General features: G+C 39.8%; 1 protein-coding gene across 1 annotated transcript in view; it reads left to right on the top strand.

Annotated features, from left to right (window-relative positions):
* Nucleotides 1-21,259, top strand: part of LOC121718485 — a 45,123-nt gene extending 23,864 nt beyond the window's left edge. Inside the window, exons 14-28 of the mRNA XM_042103497.1 lie at nucleotides 1,698-1,963; nucleotides 2,341-2,472; nucleotides 5,167-5,310; nucleotides 5,628-5,644; nucleotides 6,023-6,103; nucleotides 6,294-6,474; nucleotides 6,700-6,813; nucleotides 7,914-8,095; nucleotides 9,045-9,230; nucleotides 9,375-9,581; nucleotides 10,253-10,485; nucleotides 12,446-12,518; nucleotides 17,853-17,944; nucleotides 18,140-18,302; nucleotides 20,971-21,259. Of these exons, the coding sequence (XP_041959431.1) occupies nucleotides 1,698-1,963; nucleotides 2,341-2,472; nucleotides 5,167-5,310; nucleotides 5,628-5,644; nucleotides 6,023-6,103; nucleotides 6,294-6,474; nucleotides 6,700-6,813; nucleotides 7,914-8,095; nucleotides 9,045-9,230; nucleotides 9,375-9,581; nucleotides 10,253-10,485; nucleotides 12,446-12,518; nucleotides 17,853-17,944; nucleotides 18,140-18,302; nucleotides 20,971-21,051 (2,152 nt within the window). The 3' untranslated portion in view covers nucleotides 21,052-21,259. The remainder of the gene's footprint in view (nucleotides 1-1,697; nucleotides 1,964-2,340; nucleotides 2,473-5,166; nucleotides 5,311-5,627; nucleotides 5,645-6,022; nucleotides 6,104-6,293; nucleotides 6,475-6,699; nucleotides 6,814-7,913; nucleotides 8,096-9,044; nucleotides 9,231-9,374; nucleotides 9,582-10,252; nucleotides 10,486-12,445; nucleotides 12,519-17,852; nucleotides 17,945-18,139; nucleotides 18,303-20,970) is intronic.
* The last annotated feature ends 179 nt before the right edge of the window (nucleotides 21,260-21,438 follow it).

The following is a 21,438-nucleotide window of genomic DNA, read 5'->3' as shown; positions in this document are numbered from 1 at the left end:
CTTCATAGGCTGTTCGGATGCAGACATGTTTGATTAGTGTTTTCAAATCTGTTCCTCCATGTCTTCTTTGTAATATATTGTGAAATATCCATTTCTTATTGTTTTCTTGCGGTGCAATGATTAATGATATAGGAAAGCAAATGGACAAATGTTCTCAGCAAATGTTAAGGCCATCCTTCATACAGTAGACCGTTTGGCTGCAGACATGTTCGGCTGCAAACATTTTCCTGACCATGTGTCAAATTCATTCCTTAATGTCTTCATCATAATGTATTGTGAAATATCCATCTCTTGCATCTCACTTCCCTCTGCAACTGTGTTCCAGCTCATAAGACATGTGAGATGTCATCCTGTGGAACTAATGCTTCCTGCTACAGTGGTAGTGGTTATGGCTATTGCACCTGCATCCCTGGATACTCAGTACCATCTGGCCATGTCCCAACTGGGGACTCATTTGGATGTAAGTTTGAATACAGGGTCATTCTGTATGATATTACTCCATGTCAAGCTTCCCTGATACAAAAAGTGTTATGTGATGTGGCATGTGGGGAAATGCATATGGCAGCAGCACAAAGAAGAAAAAAAGCTTCACGAATAACTTAACCTCCTGAGAACCAATCCATAGACCTATGTCCTCTGTAGTGGACATAAGTTCTAGAAGCATACCCCTTTACCGCTTTGAGCTATTCTATCAATTCCTGTGGTCTTTTAAAGAGGACATCCTGGGCTTTCTAATGATATATCATGTGATTGGCTGGGTTGCTGGGAACCTACTCTTCCTGGTTCTCAAAAATGGTTGACATCAAAACAAGCACATTTTATGGAAGGAGGAGAGATAAGTCAAATAGTGTCTTCTTATTAAGCATTCATTATGATGCCAATATATGGTCTTGTTAATGAAAATGTCAGGAATCATATGATTCATTTTGAAAGAAGTTAAGTTATTTACATTTTGAAATAATAGTGACTTTATGAATGTCCATTATAATGGACACCAGGACCAAAATATTTTGATTTTTTGGGAAATTTAGGAGATCATTTGTATAGGATGAATGAGGGGGAGTCAGATTTGGAGCTCTCAGGTGATGAGTGAGTGAAACAGAGATGAGGACTATGAACCTGTGCCTCAAGAAGATAGCAAGGAAGAGTAAGACTAAAAAATTAATTATCGCAGATGAAAGAAAAACATGAAAATGAAATGAACAATCCAGAAAAAAGAAATACAACTGTCCAAAAAGACAAATAAAGTAGTCTAGAAGGATAAATAACATTTTCACTTATATTTGGTTAAGTTTACCCTTAATTTAATACCACTAAAAGCATAATTTGTCCATTTTTGTCTATTTTCATGGCTACCTTTTCATAGTAAAACGGTCCTTTTGTCCACCACAGGGGACATGCTATAACATTTAAAATAAAAATAAATAATAAAAATCACACAAAAAAAGTTGTTGGACACTTTTTTTTCTTGGTTCCCAGGAGGATATATTTAGTTATAGTTTTGTATTGTGGCGTCTGTGGGTGTAGAGTCTCTATATATTTGGTACTACTGTAGGTCAATAAAAGGTTAATTTTGTCCATCCAGGTGAAGGAACTTGCCCACCATATACTAATCTGTCTGATCCATGGCGTAATATTGGCTTCAAATCAACAACCTTTCCTGGATGGCCAAAGACAGACAGATACTTAAGTTCCAGATGGTATCGCTTCGTCGGTATTGGAGGAGATGTGCTGTATGACAACTGTACCAGTGCTGTTATTGGTGGAGGCACATCACATCCCCTTGTATCATGTGGTGAAGACAGAACATACTATTGGGGAAACCTATACAATGATATAACACTCTGTTACCAGTCCTCTGGCAGGTGCTCAACAAATGGACGAATCAACAGACTTCTTTGTCCTGGAGGATTCTACTTGTATCAACATTACACATATTACACATCATTCAGTTATGTCACCCGTGAGTATTTGTGGGTTTTTAGAGGTGTTCAACAACTTAAACTCTTGTTAAGTGATATTCCAGTGATTCAAGCATAGAGTATGTAGGTCTGTAAATTATCCTATTGTAATGTCCTGTGTGTTTAGCAATCCTCCCTGTTTGGCTTATATGAATTAGTTAGACCTAGAGCTCCCCCTGTATTCACTATCAGTAAGCTATCTATGCTATATAACACATGACAAAGCTAAGCTATATTATACATGACACAGAGACAGCCAAAGAAAACCTGAACACTGTAGAACACTGTTTAGATTTCCATAATAGTGCTGATTAGAAATATGATAATGATTCATTCATTATTTCACTCATTCCTTTATCGATTTCTTTATTCTGAGCAGGACACCAGACGTGTGGACCGTCCTCCTGTGGTCCTAATGCCCTGTGTGTTGATGACGGACGCTGTGAGTGCAAACCTGGATATGAGATACCTGACGGCTACCTACCGACTGGAGACTCCTATCAGTGTGGAGGTCAGTAAGAGAGGGAGAGAGGGATGGTGAGAAAACTACTAAATAGCAAAACAAAAAATACAAAACAAAAGACATCCTGCATTTTAGTTACACAGAAATGTTCAAATGTTCACAAAATGCATCAAAAAAAGAGAGCTGCTGTATATTTAATTTGGAGTCAGATTCTACATGATGGATGATGAATTTGGAAGTTGGCATGTGATAAATGTCCTACATATTAATGGTTGTTTGATGTAGTAGTCCTTTATAACAGTCAGCAGGTTTGCCATACACCTATCAGAAGAAATACAATCTTATAAAGCATAAATAAGCAGATGAACAGGTGAAAGTAAAGCCAAAAGAAACAAGGTTGTTGTTGTGTATGCTGATGTAAATAGATGTGTTTTCCTGTTTGTCACAACTTATAAGTCAGCAATTTCAATTTTATTTGATTACGTTTTAGGTTAATTATTGCACTTTGCTACATTTCACATCCCATCAGTTACTGACAAAAAAGTAAATAAATAAGACTAATGAAAACTGAAAAGGAGAAGAAAAAAAATCGGGTCCTGAACCAATAAAGTGACAATGACCAGCATGTAGGGCATGAATCAAGCTAGCGCCAAGTCTTTCTGAAAGCAATGAAGATGCAGGTGGATCGTGAAATACCTCAGATTACAAGTGTATTTTCTGGGTTGTCTCAGTATGTTTTTAGCAATTGAGGACATATTCCTCTCTCTTTTTCCTGTTTTTGCCTTTGTTTTTTGTTAACCTGACTTGGCTTTCTTGGAGAAACACATGCACCAGCAGCACAGAAACACATGCACCAGCAGCACACCAGTGGCAGTCCACTACTAGCAATGCTCAACTGTAAAAAAAAAAAAAACGAAACCTTATGAATCGTTGTGCAGGCGGACTAAACCATTTTGCACTTTAGCAAGGGGAAGTGAGAGTGACCTTAGACAGTCTTCATCTTTTTGTATACAAAATTCAGTTAGTCAAACTTTACATTTCGTCATACATTCATTTTGACATTTAATTTGGATATTAAAATATTCAGGTAAAATTAAATATATTCCAGACTTTTCAAGGAATAGTCACATATTAAGACACGCTATTAGGAGGATATTAAGTTTTTATTATGTTCAATATGGTGTGTTAGCAGTTTTTTCCTTGTCCATTTCTCTGATCTGTAGAAAACAACCCATGAATTGATTTCTAGTGCCTCTTAACGTTATAATCTTCCATTTCTGCAATGTATTTTCTGCAATCAATTTGGATTCACTACATATAGGCTACGCAAATGTACATACAAAGTACTACATACATTGATTTGCAAAACACTAAAAATATTTCTCTCCTTTAGACACCGAAATCTCAGATAATGTCTCCTTCTTGCAATTCCAAGCCACGGCCAACCAAAATACCACACCTATGAACTAATTGATCAAATGCAACTACTGGGTGAAAAAACACTATGGTGCATAACTGTAAACTCGACCATCAGTCCTCTAGCCCCGATGACCTCAGACCCTTCTCAATTGAGATTGGGAGTGGGTCTGGAAAGGGTTAATTGATTCACAACTTCCAAATCAATTTAAATTGGTGCATTAAATTCTTTCTAAATAATTGTGCAGCAATCTTGTAAACAAAGTTTTTAAATGCAGCTATTTACTCAATCCAAAAGAAAATACACGTCCATGCCGGAGTAGAGATTTTAATTACATGCCCAGGTTTTAGGAACATTGAAAATGGGCGTCAATGGCTTCTTGGCCAGACGGACGTGCAGTGCAAATCCCTTTTACCCTTTTTTGTCTCCACAAATCTTTTCACGGCATATTCTATTTAGAAATTATATTCTGCTCTGATTTACAGTGCAAAATGCAGCATTTGGAAATGGATAGATTTTGAGTGTATTTTACGGAGAGAAAGGTTTGGCCTTGTGTATTGTGTTTGGTCAGTATATTGTTGTACTCTAAATCCTCTTATCCTATTTGAACAATATCTCTGAAAACAGAATCAAGTGTATATCCTAAGTTATATCCTGAGAAAACATTTTTTGTGTTGTTTTTTTGTCAAATGTATTTTGCCTTCAGTACATTTGTTATGTAACCATAATCAGATCATTAACGGACGTGTTTGTGATATGACAGCAAAATTAAAAATTAGTGTATAGTTTTGACTGAAGTGTTTAATTAAGCAAATTATTTGAGGGATTCTGCTTGGGTGTTGTGTTGTGTTGATTGTGTGTAGTGTTTCGAAAAAACAGGCCCATTTTTCGATATTGTGCTTAAAGGTGCTATAAGCGATGCAGGGTAACGTCACTTCTGTTGACGTTCAAACAAAACATAGAGCTAACTTGCTACTCCCTCCCCCTCCCTCCCGGGCAATTGAAACTCTCCCAAACGCGCATGTCGTTGGTGAGATGCTGGAACAATTTGTTATGATTTTATTGGCAAGTTTTGTCTAAGTTGTTTTGTGGCCATTTTTGGAGCCTAGGCTGTCCACAGAGACTGCATTTTTGTACAGTGTATTCGGGGCACATGCAGCTAGCAGATGGTGAAGTGATGTTTTAGAAAAAAAGTTTAGAAACTGTGTTACATCGCTTATAGCACCTTTAAACAATTGAAAAAAAACCCTGCAATGTGTTCCCTAAACTAGTGTTGAAACTGAACACTGAAATGTGTGTGTGTGTGTGTGTGTGTCTGACTGCAGTGTCACAGGTTGAAGCGTGTGGCACATTAGCTCAGGTATGTCCTGTGTCATCCATATGTGTCCGCACCGAAGAGGGATTTTACTGTGAATGCCAAAACGGTACCATACCCAGTATCACTGCAGGCAAAACATTGGTTTGCAAAGGTAACATTGCAATAAGTGTTTGATTAGATACACATTGGTCATTTAGTAGTAATGTGCACGTTAGGAAGTGAAATATGCACACACAAACACATTCTGGCCTTAAGAGTTTATAGCATTTTAGAAGCAACCTCTCTATTTACAAATTGCCCATATTTTTGATCAAAGCATAACAGTTGCAACATTCATAGATAAACTTAGACTGGATTGATTGATTTATTGATCTGTGTAAGAACTGGTAGAATCTAATATTTCTTTTTCCCTCTTGGATCTCAACTCCTGTCTTCATGACCATCTGAATGTTTCCATCTCATGTTCAGATCTTCACAGCAGTGAGGTACATCTTTATCTATCTTTCTCTCATAACATGGCTGACACTAAAATATTGGTCAGATTCACTGGCTTCAGATTTTAAACCAAGATTGTGTCTGGCTTGCACTACATCACAAATGTGTTTCCTGTATATTTCAGTGTGTACTGTATGTACTCCTACCGCTTTTGTAGTGTACAATGGAACCAAAATATATTTAAAACTAGAAGATTAGTTTAAATTGTGCACCCAACAAGAGAGGTCTGTGGTCCCCAGATATCAATGAAACCAAATATGAAAAATTGTTTATATTATATACCAATCAAAATGCACTTCTCATAAGTAAAGTTTTAAAAATGAACAACAACAAAAAAAATCACCTTCATGTATATTTTTTCCTCATAGGGAACGTCGCCTGAGGCTCAATTTAACAATCTGAACAGTGTTGTCAAGAATTTGACGGATGATGTTGTTTTAGAGCCATACGTGAGTATGTGTTGTTGCATCACATATTTGGGACTTTAACAGGCACAGTGTGCTATGATGAAGCCCTGCTCAGTCATTTCTGCATGGATAGGACTATTTGTTGGTTGACTTGCTTATTAATAAATATTTAGGTCAAACAAAAGCTTTGCCAACCTGTATCCTGTGTGTGTTTGCTGTCACTTACCTGCAGGTTGTGTCGTCCTTACTGGAGAGATTACAAGATGCCCTTACTGAGGTGCCACAGGATACCAGTGGAAAGAAGCTGGTGGTCTTGGGTGATGCCATGCTGCAGTCCACCGAAAAGCTGGTGGGGGCCCTGGTGGAGCCCACGACCACAAATGCCAGCAAAACCCTGATGACCAAAACTATGGGTGTGCAGTCTTACCCTCTGTCTCTCTCTCTCTCTTACTTCCTCTCGTTATTTCTATTCTAATACATCTCTCTTTCTTTCTCTCTATGTTTCATCTTTCCAATTTACACTCTATGTTTTATCATTAAGTAAAAACTTCCGTCATTATTGGAATCTGGAAACACACTTCAGATTAATATTAATAACAAACTTGTTGTAAATAGACATGATCTTTTTTATCTTTCAGAAGTACAAACCTTTACCATCGGAAAGGACTATAAGAGCAATATGAGTGCCAATGTTGAAAATAAGAATAACTCTTTGGATTTAGACCTTGTTGGTATTGCAAGGAACAACAATGGTATATTCATGACTTTTCATCTCAATCTATATTTAATGTGGATTTGTGTTGTTTAGGTTAGAACATTCAAAAATAATACAGAAATAGCAACAGAAAGTGGAGAAATAACCATTTTGACATAATGACATAAATACCATACAGTATGGTGCACAGTCAGCAATAACATTCAATACTCCTCTAAGATGGCACACATTCCGAAATTCGCGTTTAAAAGATCAAATTTATGACGTTGGTGGCGACACCTATAGACTAGGTGCACGAAAGGCTTTTCATGTATTTCTGGTGGAGCGTTAACTGTGTTGTAACGACATCTTCTGCTCCTTACATATTCACTTTGACACTGAATATCTTGTTTGCCCAATAATAACAATTTTACCACCTTCCTTCTTTATCGTGACGATTCCCTGGTGCAACACCTAACTGGGTCGGTGTAGACACAAATTATATTAACAATAGCGGCATGTTCAAACACATCTGGCTCCACCGGAAATAAACCACGTTGACGTTGGTGTGTTGAGAACTGAAAACTGGCAGAATTCTCCTTTTGATACCTTATTTGTATTTGTATATTAGGGCAATTCCATGGAAAATTACATATTTTTGTAACATCCATAACGCCAATAAAATGTGATGGTATGGTATGATGTGAATGATTACATGACATTTGAGCATTTGCTATTTTTGGCTGAAGAATGTAAATGAGAAAAAATGCACAAAAAATGAATGTTATCATTCACATCATACAAATGCCAAGGCATTTCACTAGCGTTATGGATGTGACAAAAAGTCAATTTTCCGTGGAATTGCCCATTAACAATAGCGGCAGGTTCAAACACATCTTGCTCCACCGGAAATAAACCACGTTGACTCCTTTTGATACCTTATTTGTACTGCAATAGCGGCAGGTTCAAACAGAATTCTCCTTTTGATACCTTATTTGTACTGCATTTCATGTACAGATGTGAAAGATGTGATCTTTCCATATAATGAAGAGTGCACCAGCTTTGTTGATTTATATTGTAAACACATTATTGTAAATACATATATTGCAAAAGTTCTGTTCATGTTAAATCACACATCTAGCTGTGTTTCTCTGTTAGGATCTGCCGCTGTGGCCTTCACAAACTTCAAGAACTTGAGTTCAGTTCTGACAGCAGACCTCTTCTACACTGTCAATGATACAAAGAAGACCATGATGTCGGCAGTTCTGAGTGCCTCCCTACCAAAAACCCCACACAAAGTCCTGCCAAGTCCAGCCAACATCACAATTAAACACATCCAGGTCAGTCTCAGTCAGCATCACCTTCATATACATCAGTCAATAGTGATGGGCAAAGCTAGGCAGTGATGTTTTTTTCGTTTCACTAAATGACATGCTCATTTTACTAAATGTACCTTGACTTTTTTAGACTGTGTACATTTAGTAAATTGTGTGTTTGTTATCATGTGCTCATTATACTAAATCATGGGTTCATTTTACTACATGATGCGCTAATTTTACTAAATTGCATGCTCATTTTACTGAAGCTAGCGCACATTATATATGATATACATTATATATTGATATACAACAAAAAATGAAAGGTACTGTAAGTGATGTAGGTAACAACACTTCTGTTTACGTTCAAACAAAACAAGCTCGCCCCTCCCTCCCCCTTCCTCCTGTGCAACTAAAACTCTCCTGAACACACCTCCTCGAAGATTGGCTGGAACAGTTTGTTACATTTCATGGCCCAGGTTGGATTAGGCTGTTTTTGTTGCCTGGGCTGTACACAGAGACCGCATGTTTTACGGTGTATTCAGGGGACAGGCAGTTAGCATATGGTGAGGAGATGTTTGCTGTATGTAGCAAAACAGTTTTTAAGCTGACAAACCGCATAACATCTTCCTGATTCTGTGATGTGGAAACCATAGCAACAGTGAAATCTGCTGGCTGTTAGTGTTAGAAATCATAGTCTAGTCCTAGTCCAAATCCAGCAACTGTTAAATTGTGTGCTTATTGGTGTTACTGGTCCTTGTTAACTTTATACATATCAACATTAGTGTAATCTTTTTGAGGCAGTCTCAAACACACAAACACACAGAGCTCGGCCTTACTGGCTTCTGTTGAGCTCTATTCATGTTACTGGGATGGCAAACATTTTCTTCCCTGTTTGAAGATGCTTTATATTGCTTTATCTGATGTCTTTCTAATGTTTGTTTTATTTGTTTTGTGTTTTGGGGGTGGGTAGAGTCTGGACCCTCAGGGTGTGCTCTCCTGTGTGTACTGGAATGGCAGCGCCTGGGCGGTAGACGGCTGTGATGTCACCCAGACCAACGCCACCCACACCGTCTGCACCTGTGTGCATTTCTCCACCTTCGCTCTGATCATGCAGGTGCAGGTGCAGGCGCAGCGACCTCCGGAGGAGAAGGCGGAGGTAAGCGAATACAAAAGGGTTTTCCCAGTTCACTGTATACAGAAACACATTTTTTTAATAGTATACAGTACACAGAACATGTCAAAGTGGAGATTACACAATGTTATTGAGTAATGCTCTACAACATTTTACCTTATCTCTTAGACAAAACAGATGATGGTGTTACTGAATAAGATCGTTGTTCCTATTGGGTTGGGGTTCTTGACCCTGGCCGTGATGGCCTTTGCCCTCTGTCGATGGAAACCCCAAGTGAACAACACGACTCGTCTGAACCTCTGCATCAGTCTGCTGCTCGCTCACCTCCTCTTCCTGCTCGTCCAGGAGTTCATCCACCTCATCCACCCTCACAAGGTGGTTGCATTTAAAAACTGCATTTCATTTTCAACATTTACACATTATGCCAACATTTTGCGAGAGATGCCAGTTTTCCTTCAGCTAATTGGATGACAATCATATCCTTATACCAAAATCATCTGCAGCACAGACAGACACAAAAAAAAACACCGTTATTTCATAACAAGTAATTCATAGTCAATGATGTCACTCTGTCTAAACGGCTAGCTGACCACCTACATTTTAAATTTGAAGTTCCATTCTGGGTTGTGCTACCACCATGGAGCACAGAAACAGTGCTGGTTAAGGTGATCAGTGATCTAAGGATGATCATGGATGCCACTACATTTTATATTTTAGTACTTTTAGACACATATGTTGCATTTGATGCAGTGGACCATGGCATCCTGATTAACAGGTTACAGTATTGAGTTGGCTCTCCTGGTTCAGTGCTGACTTTGTTTAGGATATACTGTATCTGTCTGGCAGATCACTCCTCAGCTAACAGTAATATCACATGCGGAGTACCACAAGGTGCCATTCTGGGACCTGTGCTATTTAGCCTCTACATTTTGCCATTAGGAGACATCGACAAAAAACACAGGATTAATATGCATAGCTATGGCAATGACACATGTGCTATACATACATGTAACTTAATATTTATTTCCTGTCTATGCTGTGTGCAGGTCGTGTGCACGGTGCTCTCAGGAGTCCTTCACTACCTCTTCCTGAGCAGTTTCACGTGGATGCTCCTGGAGACCATCTGGCTTTTCCACGCTGTCCTCAGGCTCAAAGACATCAGATCTCCACGGGGGATGGGACCTCACTGGGGATACCAGTGCCTGATTGGTTATGGAGGTCCCTTGGCTGTTGTTGCTGTTTCAGCTGGAATTATGCCGGATGGCTATGGGAGTGACAGGTGATAATTAAGGATAATTCTATCAAATTTCTTTTCAGAGATAATAACACGTAGTTACAGCTCAAAATGGACAGGCCATGGCTAGTCAGAACACACTCCTCCCCCCTAGTGCCTCCTGGCTATGGGAGTGACAGTATGCAAGCATGTATTAAAGATACAGTCCACAACTCCAACACACTTTCTGTCACATTCAGTGAATTGCACATTTTGAGGTAACACGTTAGCAACGTTTCCCGGCATAATGATTGTAAAGACGGATATGGAATAAGCAATGAAGTTTCATTAGCAAGCTAATTAGGTATGAGTTAAAAGACTTGACTTGTCATCACAAAAAAGCCAAAACTACTGTATATTTCTGTGCATTTGTGGAGATAAAGGTGCAGTCAGTGACTGTACACAATTTCAAGCCCATTATATGTTTTGTTAGCCTCGTGAGACCATCCTGATCTTGCGAGCATCAGTTTTCCACTCGCAGATCAGTATGGCGTCTTTGCGGTACAGAAAAGTTTTAGCAGTTTGCCAAACGAACGGCCAATCAGTGTTGGTTTTGAGGCAGGTTTAGGTGTGACGCAACGAACAACATGACGGCATCCACAGATGAGATGAGCGTAGCTATCTCGCAAGTTTTATCCGAATTAGAAAGTATTCCTGGGGAAGCTGTGAAGCTATGAGTCTCAGCCATGCAGCTGGGAGGAATGAATGACACAGACATCCTTCACGGCCAATTCCAGTCCGTAATGGAGGAATATACTTTCTTCAGAAGTGTAGGGCCTACCGTGAAAACTTGGTGGGGATTGTCGTTGATGAGGTTAATGTCACATACAAATGGTAAGTTTAAAAACGTTAACATTAGTTATGTTTTCTAACTAAATTGAATGCTAAACTAAGGCATTAGAAGAACACTTTGTTCATCTGATTGGTTGATTTGGCCCATCGATAACCAACATTAAAGTTCCCAGATGGACATGCAGAGCAAATGCGAAGAAGCATCCATCTGGCGGAGTCAGGTTAATGTTTTGTCACATTTAACAGTTATTTCATCATGATCAGCTAGCTGCCTGTTCCATGAGAACACTGTAAAAGACACGGTCTCTGTAGGCGACCCAGACTCTGAAAACTGAAAACAAACAAAGTAGGGTGCGGTCTGTCCCCAAACAAAAATTAAAACCCTGTGTGGGGTTTCTTTGGGAATACTGAAGGGAGGGGTAAGCTAGATCCCTGGTGGATTTTGTTTGGTCCTTGATTAAAAATGAAATACACATAGTTTTGGACAAAACATAAACAGGTGTGATTCCTGCAGAATTGCTGACTGCATCTTTAATTAACATGGTGAGTTTAGCCTGGGTGGGTAGTACCTACACAACATACCTGAAAGTACCACAAAGGAGTTTTTCTCTTTTTTTTTCAATTCTTTCCAAGAATGTTGGGAGTCATGGGACACTGTGGAAACATAAATGAAACCAGAATATCATCTGCAAATTGCAACCTATCCTTAGTTGCAAAATAGCATACAAAGTATGTCAAGATATACCCCTACTCCCACACAGTGTACAACATTTAGAATTCTCTCCTAGCCCATTTGTGGCTTGATATCATCAAACTACCTTAATTCGCCTATATGTATTACTTAACGTGTATCCCATTTTTCTTTTTGTTTGAACATATTCTGTGGTATTGGCTGTTTTGATCATAAAGCTCATTTATAGTCTAGTTATAATACATTTTTTGAATGAGAAGTAGACTCCTAAAACTTCCTTAGCACTAATGTGTTTTTTTCTAGAATTTTATAAGCAAGGTATTTATCAGTAACCAATTTATTTTATTTTAATTATTAGTATTTTAACCATTTTAGTGTTGTGTTAAATTTGATGATGGCAAAATTCTGTTAGGTTCATGTAGGGTTTTGGATCATAAAATTGTATGTATCAACATACCAGTAATTTAAGTTCTACCTTTATAGGTGCTGGTTGAATTACAGAGACGACAGAGAATTCACCTGGAGTTTTCTTGGTCCTGTGTGCTTCATCCTTGGAGTGAGTTTGGAAGTTAAAACAAACAAACAGTACATTAGGGGGACAAATAGAGGATGGTTGTGGGGCAACTATAGCTAGCCTCCAGCTAAAAGGCAGCCATATGCTAGCTGGTGTAACCCACTTCTAGTGAATTATGCTAAACTAGGCTAACAGTGTCAGACTGGGTTATTGCACGCACAAAGAAGAGAAGAGTATGTATCCTCTTAATCTAACACTGGAGTGGATGGCAAATAAGCTAATTACCCAAAATGTTGGCATGTTCCTTTAAATTCTTACCTTGTGGCCCTATTTGGGGGCCAAGCAGCGAAGCTGCGTGGCAACCCATAGTGATTCTAGCTTTTCCTATTATTATTATTATGACCGCCGCGCAGCGAAGCGAATTATGAACAGGCAAGATGGAGGTGGGCTTGTATAAAATGAATTTTACATGTGAAATCTATGAACTAATCATGTTTTGGTACTTGTTGTCTAGCAGATACCAGTGAGAATTGAGTGTGGATAATGCAATTTAGTGAGACAGTTAGAATCATATAGGCCTTTCAGAGTGATTTATTTTTGTGGAAAAAATGTGCTGGACTGGGCGGCGGTCATATTTTGTACCACTCTGTGGTACATCTAGTTATTTAACATCTTTACTTTAGTTATTTGTCATCTTTGCTGCCATCTTTAGGGGAAAGTCCGTAGGAGTCGATTGCCAAGTGTGCTCTGGAAATTCACAATTGTGTCGCCGTTTAAAAAAAAAAAGTAGGAGTCGATTGCCAAGTGTGCTCTGGAAATTCACAATTGTGTCGCCGTTTAAAAAAAAAAAAAAAAACATAGACCAGTATTTCTTTTGAAATTGAAATGAAGTTGTATGGACTGGACTATGTTTTTTTTTGTTTTTTTTTAAACGGCGAAGAAATTGTGAACTTTCCCCTAAAGATGACAGCAAAGATGACAACATTTCCGGAAAGGTACTGGCTTGATGAAATTCATTCTGGACTCTCTATCCGACCACATAAAGACCTCGGGATACTTCGGTTTGGCTTTAGGGACCCTCTACTCACTACCACGTAAGTGTAATGTTGTTTGGAACTGTAGAAGAGGTATAAAAATAGCGTTTTGTAGCGGCGAAATAATATGCCCTTCTCACTTCCACGCTAACGAGTTTTGACTAAAAACGGTAACATCGAACTTTCTTAAAACACATCAGAATGACATGATTTGGATGTCAACTCAACGTATGTACTCCCAATCATCCGTAAATTGATCTAAAGTGCATTTTACTCCAGATAATTCCTTTAAGGAAGAAGGTACGAATAGGAATTCCAAGACTTTATCATACTTGCTGTAGCGCCACCAACAGGCCAAGGCGCAAACTTTCCAAAAGTTTCACAGGTCTCAAATTTTGTCCGTTTCTCACGAAACTTGACACACATGATCTTCAGACCAAGCCTCACAAAAGTTAGGAGTCAGATTTTTCAATTTCAAAAGTATCGGCAGGTGAGCGCCAATCAAATATGGCGGCGAAGCTGCCACACAGGAAGTCAGCTCATATCTCTTCAGTGCCTTGACTTATAAATTCCAAACTTGGTACATGCCATCAGGGCATGGCCCTGACCACGCACACCAACTTACGTGCCACTAAGTTTTACCCTGTAGCGCCACCAACAGTTCAAATTTTTGAAAGCAAGAAAACCTTCAGAGACCACAAACTTTAACCGATCTTGACAAGAATTGACCTGTCGCTAAGCCCCGCCCCCCATTGTTACCGTGTGAAAACTCGGACAAACAAACCAGACTTGATTAGAAATACATTGTGGACAGTGGCAGCTGACAGTATATGAAAGCAGGCTTTGAGGACGTTTTGATCGATAAGAGGATTTACTTTCCTCCAGAAGCTATCAAAAGGGACTTAATTATGCTATGGAGGGGTGTATTCAAAACTTTAGAATACATTCAAGGTGACAAGCAGTTGTGGCGAGTAGCCGTGCAAATCACCGTGCAAAAACCACTGACGTTAATGCTAGCTAGCTAGCTAGTGGAAGATTGATACTAAGATATGTTAGGTTACGTTAATATTTGATGTAGTAAGAATATAGTAGTTGGTTAATGAGCATTTTCATCTTGGGATTTAACAGGGAACCTGTGCCCACGTTGTTGGCTTAGTAGCCTACATTACGTCGAGCTGTTGCAAACGCGAGAGACGTCCTGTAGGCTACTGCTGATGAAAATATACCCCGTTTTCTAGCCTCTCGGGGTACCAGCTATCAGAATTACACGTCCCCCATGCAAAACGTTTGACCATGGTTATCCGTCGGGGTTTTTTTGAGTTAATAAACTCCATAAATAACCATTAACTTGTCATTTTATGCCTGCTCCCTGTTGTTTCCTATGGAGTTGTCCGAGCTGATGTCCGAGTCCCATTGAGGCTGGACTGTCATTGGCTCATCAGCGTTCTAAGGGTGGCGCTTAGCGACAGGTCAGTTGGCACATATGATTTTTAGACAAAGCCCAACAAAAGTTACTGGTCAGATTTCTGACCACTAGGGCGGCGCTAGAGAAACAGGAAGTGAACTCGCATGTCAGCAACCCTTTCACAAATCTTAACCAAATTTGGTACGAGGCGTCAGGGCATGGCGATGACCACGCACACCAATTTCCACACCTTTGGGTTTAAGCCTCTAGTGCCACCAACAGGTCAAAATTCATAATTTTCATCAGAGTAACAGGAAATGAGCTCATATCTCAGCAACCCTTTCATGTATCGAAACCAATCTTGGTACATGGACTTGAGACCACATCCTGAGGACGCACAATCAATTAAGTGACCGATGACCACAAGGGGCGCTATAATTCGCAACACTTTCTTGTATCGACACCAAATTTGGTACATGGACTTGGGACACCATCCTGAGGACACCGAAAAACCTTTCGACTTTCAACCACTAGGGGGGCACTAAAGTTACAGGAAATTAGCTAATATCTTGGCAAGGCTTTCAGATATCGGAAGCTAACTTGGTTCATGGACTCGGGACCACATCCTAAGGACGCACAATAAATTTAGTCATCGTTGACCACAAGGGGCGCTATATAGTTAGCCACACTTTCTCGTATCGACATCAAACTTGGTACGTAGACTCAGGACCACATCCTGAGGACGCACAATAAATTTAGTCACCGTTGACCACAAGGGGCGCTTTAATTAACAACACTTTCTCGTATCGACACTAAACATGGTACGTAGACTCGGGACCACATCCTGAGGACGAACAATAAATTTAGTCACCGTTGACCACAAGGGGCGCTATAATTGGCAACACTTTCTCGTATCGACACCAAACTTAGTACGTAGACTCAGGACCACATCCTGAGGACGCACAATAAATGTAGGCACCTTTGACCACAAGGGGCGCTATAATTAACAACACTTTCTCGTATCGACACCAAATTTTGTACGTAGACTCGGGACCACATCCTGAGGATGCACAAAAAATGTAGTCACCGTTTACCACAAGGGGCGCTATAATTAGCCACACATTCTCGTATCGACACCAAACTTGGTATGTAGACTCGGGACGATATCCTGAGGATGCACAGTACATATAGTAATGTTTGACCACTAGGGAGGCGCTAGAGGAACAGGAAGTGCAGTGCAGTTCAGAGACCCTGGGCAATGGGCAAGTGGTGCAGCAGAGACCTTTAGGCAATTGGCAGGCGAAGCAGTTGAGACCTCGGCAATGTCAAATTTATCTGCCATCTCGGCGGCTAAAGTATCTGCAAAGAGCTTGGCCCCCTCATTGCTGCGAAGGCAGCTATATTTTAAGTTTTTTTGCACATCATTTACTTATGAGGGCACTGTTCCCACATACTTTGGTCCATCAAATGCTTGACCCCATAGAATTCTCGGATAGTCAGAGTGACTGTGTTATGTACTAGCAAAGAGTAACAGAGGCTTGAATGATGTTTTTTCTTTCAGCCAGTAACATACATCCCTGGAACTGCCCACATTTGGGCCCTCTAGGTCACCTGAAGTGGCCTTGAAACACAATTGAGTCCTGGAACCAGGTCTTGTGAAGCTGTAATTTAAAGAAGATCATTATAGAGTAAAATATGATTTTTTAACACATTTATTTGTGTGGGAATATCTATGCGTTTAACTCAGTGTCATGTTCAGAAAACTTTTAGGCACAGTATGCTGTGCCATTTGACTGATTGAGTGGCCACATCAATTGTCATCATCATCAGCAGCATGACTCTGTGAACCCGTTAATTATGAAGCTACGTTTGCCGCGCTATAGGCCTACATTCTCCTTCTGATCACTTGTCCCTCTGCCATGTAATAGCCTACGTTTGCTTACTTCTCATCACTAAAGTTCAAACTGTTGCTGACATAGGCTACCTGAATGTCGGGTAGGATAGAGCACATTTCTGCACAATTAACATCCCGTCTTTACCTGCCCCAACTTCTGCATGCACTTCATTTATCAATTTTGACGCGCTCACTGACTTTTGGCTGAACCAATGTGGGAGGGGTGGGGTGTGATAAGAGTTGCCAGTCTAGAGCCTGTCTAGTGTCAGTATAGAAATTACTAATTTCTATACTGTACTAATGGGCCGATTTTGCCGATAAGTACTAATGGGCCGATTTTGATTTATTTAAAATAACGATAACAAATACTAATTTAATTTGAACGGCCCAAAAGGTATGCCAGCCCACAGGGAAGTGGCCAGTCCAGCCCTGTAAGTGTCTACTCCTCAGCTACAAGAATATCTGATTCTCATTGTCGAGGCATGCTCTAAACTCGAGTTATTGTCAATCAAAGCTGGGTTGTCTGATTGATTGCCCAATTCCCAGTGATTGCTTATATCTCGAGAACCATTGGTTACTTAGACACATGGGTGGGCTCTAATTAACAGTTCGCTAATCACTGAAAAATAAGTTTGCAAACTGTTTGTTTCTAATTCTTTGCTTTTGTATGAGCTGAATTATACAAACGTATTATGAATGAAACAACATGAATATTCCATTACTATGAGTTCTTACCAACATTTATGACGGGTTGGGATATTGCCATCCTTGTGTAACCCAGACTAAAAGTACAGAGACACAAATTTTTCATAGAAAGTTTTACATGTATCAAAGTCTCAGCTTTCAGATGATGTACTACTACTGATGTATTACTATAGAGCTTCATGACATGTTGCATAGAATTGATGTACAGTACAGGGGGTGGAAGGGGCCTGGGTATTGTAATGCTGTCGGTGCCGGGGATGTCAAGAGCTAACGTGTGACGAGATTAAAACCTAATTAATGAATGTCTGCATGCTTGTGTCACTTGTTAACCAAACTAGACAAACACTGTCCTCTTCTTCATCATCATCATCCTCCTTCACACTACCCTGTCACGGATGCAACATGGCCCCACACACAATAAACGAATCAGGTAAGGCAGCATCACACACTGAAAGTCCAGGGAGGATTTTATTAGGGCATGGCATATTTATATATAAACTAGGATACAACATCAGATATCACTTTGTGAAACAGAGACATTGTTAGTTTTATTTGGATTTTTTACATTAGCATTACTCTACTGGCAAAGATGATGTTGCAAAATCATATCTTCCCATCTTTATAGGATGTTGGTGTTTAAAACCCTGATCCAGTCTTTTATCGTTGGTTTGCCTTGGATACTGGGATTCTTCACTGAAAGCAGCCAGGCCGTGGCCATGCTCTTCCTTGCACTCAACAGCCAACAGGGAACCTTCATCTTCCTGCTACACTGTGTTCTCAATGAGGAGGTAAGACTTTAGGCCCAAATTTGACAAAAAATTGACTAAGTTTGACTAAAAATTTGACTAAATGGGCAAAGTGCAAAGTCAGGCAAAATCATTTTGCTATTTTAACACCATGGAGAAGACCTTACAGGAAAACTCACATTTTTCACATATATCTCTCCACATAGATCTGTTTCTGTTTTTATCTCTGTGTACTACCAGACCGTGATTTGTTGGCACAATACCCATTATGTTGTATATTCTGTTGAGTCAACACAATACCAATAACATGCCACGCAATTGTTATAAAAACACTTTGCTTGTTGATAGCAACTTTGTTTTTGCCCATCATTTAAAGTAGGTTCAATAGAGACATGGGTCTTTTATTTATTTGTTTATTTATTTATAGCACATTTCACACCAATGCAGTTTTATGTATTTTACATAGACTACGGTAGAGCAGTTTCTTCAGCTTCGCTGCTTGGACCCCTAAGTATAGTAAAAGTAGTAAATATAAAAAAACATTAAAGCAAGCACTCATTTCTTGTATAGCGCCACCCAGTTACAAACGGAAAAGTAAAAATGATACACATACATTCACAGTAATCATACGTATGACACATACATACACAGTAGACATATGTACGCATGCATGCACATGCACACACACAGGCATATGCACACACACGCACACATACATGCACCCACACGCACACACACACATAAACACACACACATGCACCCATACAAACACATCTACATACACAAACATAAGCAATTAAGAATTTCTCAGAATTATGAACAGGCAAGATGGGGGTGGGGTTGTATAAAATTGTATTTTACATGTGAAATCTATGAACTAATCATGTTTTGGTTAGTACTTGGTTAAGAATCCTCCTTGGAAGAGTAGGTTCCTGCTGGAAGTAGTGTTGGTGGCCAGTAGGTGGCACTCTTCCCTGTGGCCAAAAGCCACCAAACAAATATCAATCCCAATGTCCTATTGCAGTGACAGGGACACTGTACTGCAGGAGATGTTTTCCTTTGCATGAATGTTAAATTGAAGTCCTGACTCACCATGGTTGTTTAAGATCCCATGGTACTTATCACAAAGAGTAAGCGGTTCCTTGATTTGCCACCAAACAAATATCAATCCCAATGTCCTATTGCAGTGACAGGGACACTGTACTGCAGATGTTTCATGAATGTTAAATTGAGGTCCTGACTCACGGCATCCCATGGCACGGTTGCCATGGTTATGTGCAGAATAATAGCAGTGTGTTTTAAAAAATTGACTAAAGCTCAAAATCCTTAGAATAGCTGTTAATTACATAATATCAATGCATTGGGAACAATGCACATTCAATTTCAAATCAAAACATGACCAAAATTGATCAAGTTTGTGTTATACCTTTACAGAAAGTGAAGAAAAAGGAATGTTAGGCTGTTCAAAAAAATAGCAGTGTTTGCAATTTTCTTTACAAACTCAAACATTTACTGTATAAACTGAAAAATGTCTCAATATTTAGCTTTTTTTTAATCACTGCACTAATATCTAGTTGCATTACCATTATTTCTGAGAATTGCTTCACATCTGTGTTGCATGGAGTCGACCAACTACTGGCACCTGTGAACAGGTATTCCAGCCCAGGACGATTGAATTACATTCCACAATTCCTCTGCATTTCTGGGTTTTTCCTCAGAAACAGCATCTTTGATGTCACCCCACAAATTTTCCATAGGATTGAGGTCTGGGGATCGGGCTTGCCACTCCATAACATCAATCTTTATAGTCTGGAACCAAGACTTTGCTCGCTTACTGGTGTGTTTTGGGTCATTGTCTTGTTGAAACGCCCATTTCGAAGGCATTCCCTCTTCAGCATAAGACTAGCCTGGGTGTTTCCATGCTGCCTTGCGCGCGATTTGATTCACGCTGCTAAGGCAGCCTGGAGACCATGGAGCAAATTTTCGCCTGAGATAGGGAACCAATCACAGAACAGGGGGGAAAGCAAGACGATGATGAGCTATGCACAGACGCATTTGATAGACATCCGTGGCACCCAATAAACGGATCTGGGCATTTTTTTCAAATACGAGAAAATTAACGTTTGGTTCCCAGACCACGTCTCATTGAGAAGTGGTGGCGCTAGCCAGGCTAGCATAAGACAACACGACCTCTTTAAATGTTGTGATGTATTGAAACTAATCCATGATCTCTGGTGTTCGATAAATAGGTCCAACATCACAGTGTAAGAAACATCCACATAACATGAATTGTGCACCACCATGCTTTACTGTCTTCACAGTGCACTGTGGCTTGAATTCAGTGCATGGGGGCCGCAGACAGTTTGTCCAACGACCCATATGCACCGAATTCAAGCCACAAGTCATATTCAAGTCATATTTTGTACCGCTCTGCGGTACATCTAGTTAATCCCCTTTTTACTCTCAGCAGTGTTGTATTGTCATTAGAATGTGACATACAATGTTAATTATATAACATATCATGGATATGGCAATGCCCCGATATAATAATCACACACACTTCTTTCACACACACACACACACACACACACACACACACACACACACACAGAGAGAGACAGAGAGGGAGAGAGAGGCTGTTGTAGCCTGTGTACATAGACACACACAGAGACACACACACTTACTGTACCTTTTCATCCTATCTATCCAGGTGCGACAGCAGTTCTGGAGTTGCTGCTGCAGGAGAATGAGAGAGAAGGAGACTGGCAAAGTGGTGTCCTCTACAATGTAACTTAAAATTTCCATCCATGTTCTCTTCATTTATGAGAGAGTACACTATTAGTACACTTCCATTGCAGTTCACAACAACTACACCATTCCTTGTTTGAAATCATCAACTTACTTTCATTCTCCTATTCATTTTTTGTGATACTTTATTATGACCGTCGCGCAGCGAAGCGGCGGTCATATAGGTTTAGTCAGATTTTTTTTTTCATTCTCTTTTTCGCATGGCCAATTTTCCGTCAAGGATTCCCGGGACACTGAAAGACCGGGGTGCACGAAACTTGGTGGGCATGTCAGTGGCGGAACAAGTCAGAGCCGGGCCAGGGGCGGGGCACATGACTGGGCCCTTTATTAAACTCATCATAACATAATTTTACAACATACACATGCCCGC

The sequence above is a fragment of the Alosa sapidissima genome, chromosome 9 (assembly GCF_018492685.1).
Source record: "Alosa sapidissima isolate fAloSap1 chromosome 9, fAloSap1.pri, whole genome shotgun sequence".
NCBI classification, from domain to species: Eukaryota; Metazoa; Chordata; class Actinopteri; order Clupeiformes; family Clupeidae; genus Alosa; species Alosa sapidissima.
Note: the sequence above shows the minus strand (reverse complement) of the source record. Positions and strands in the feature narration are given on the sequence as shown.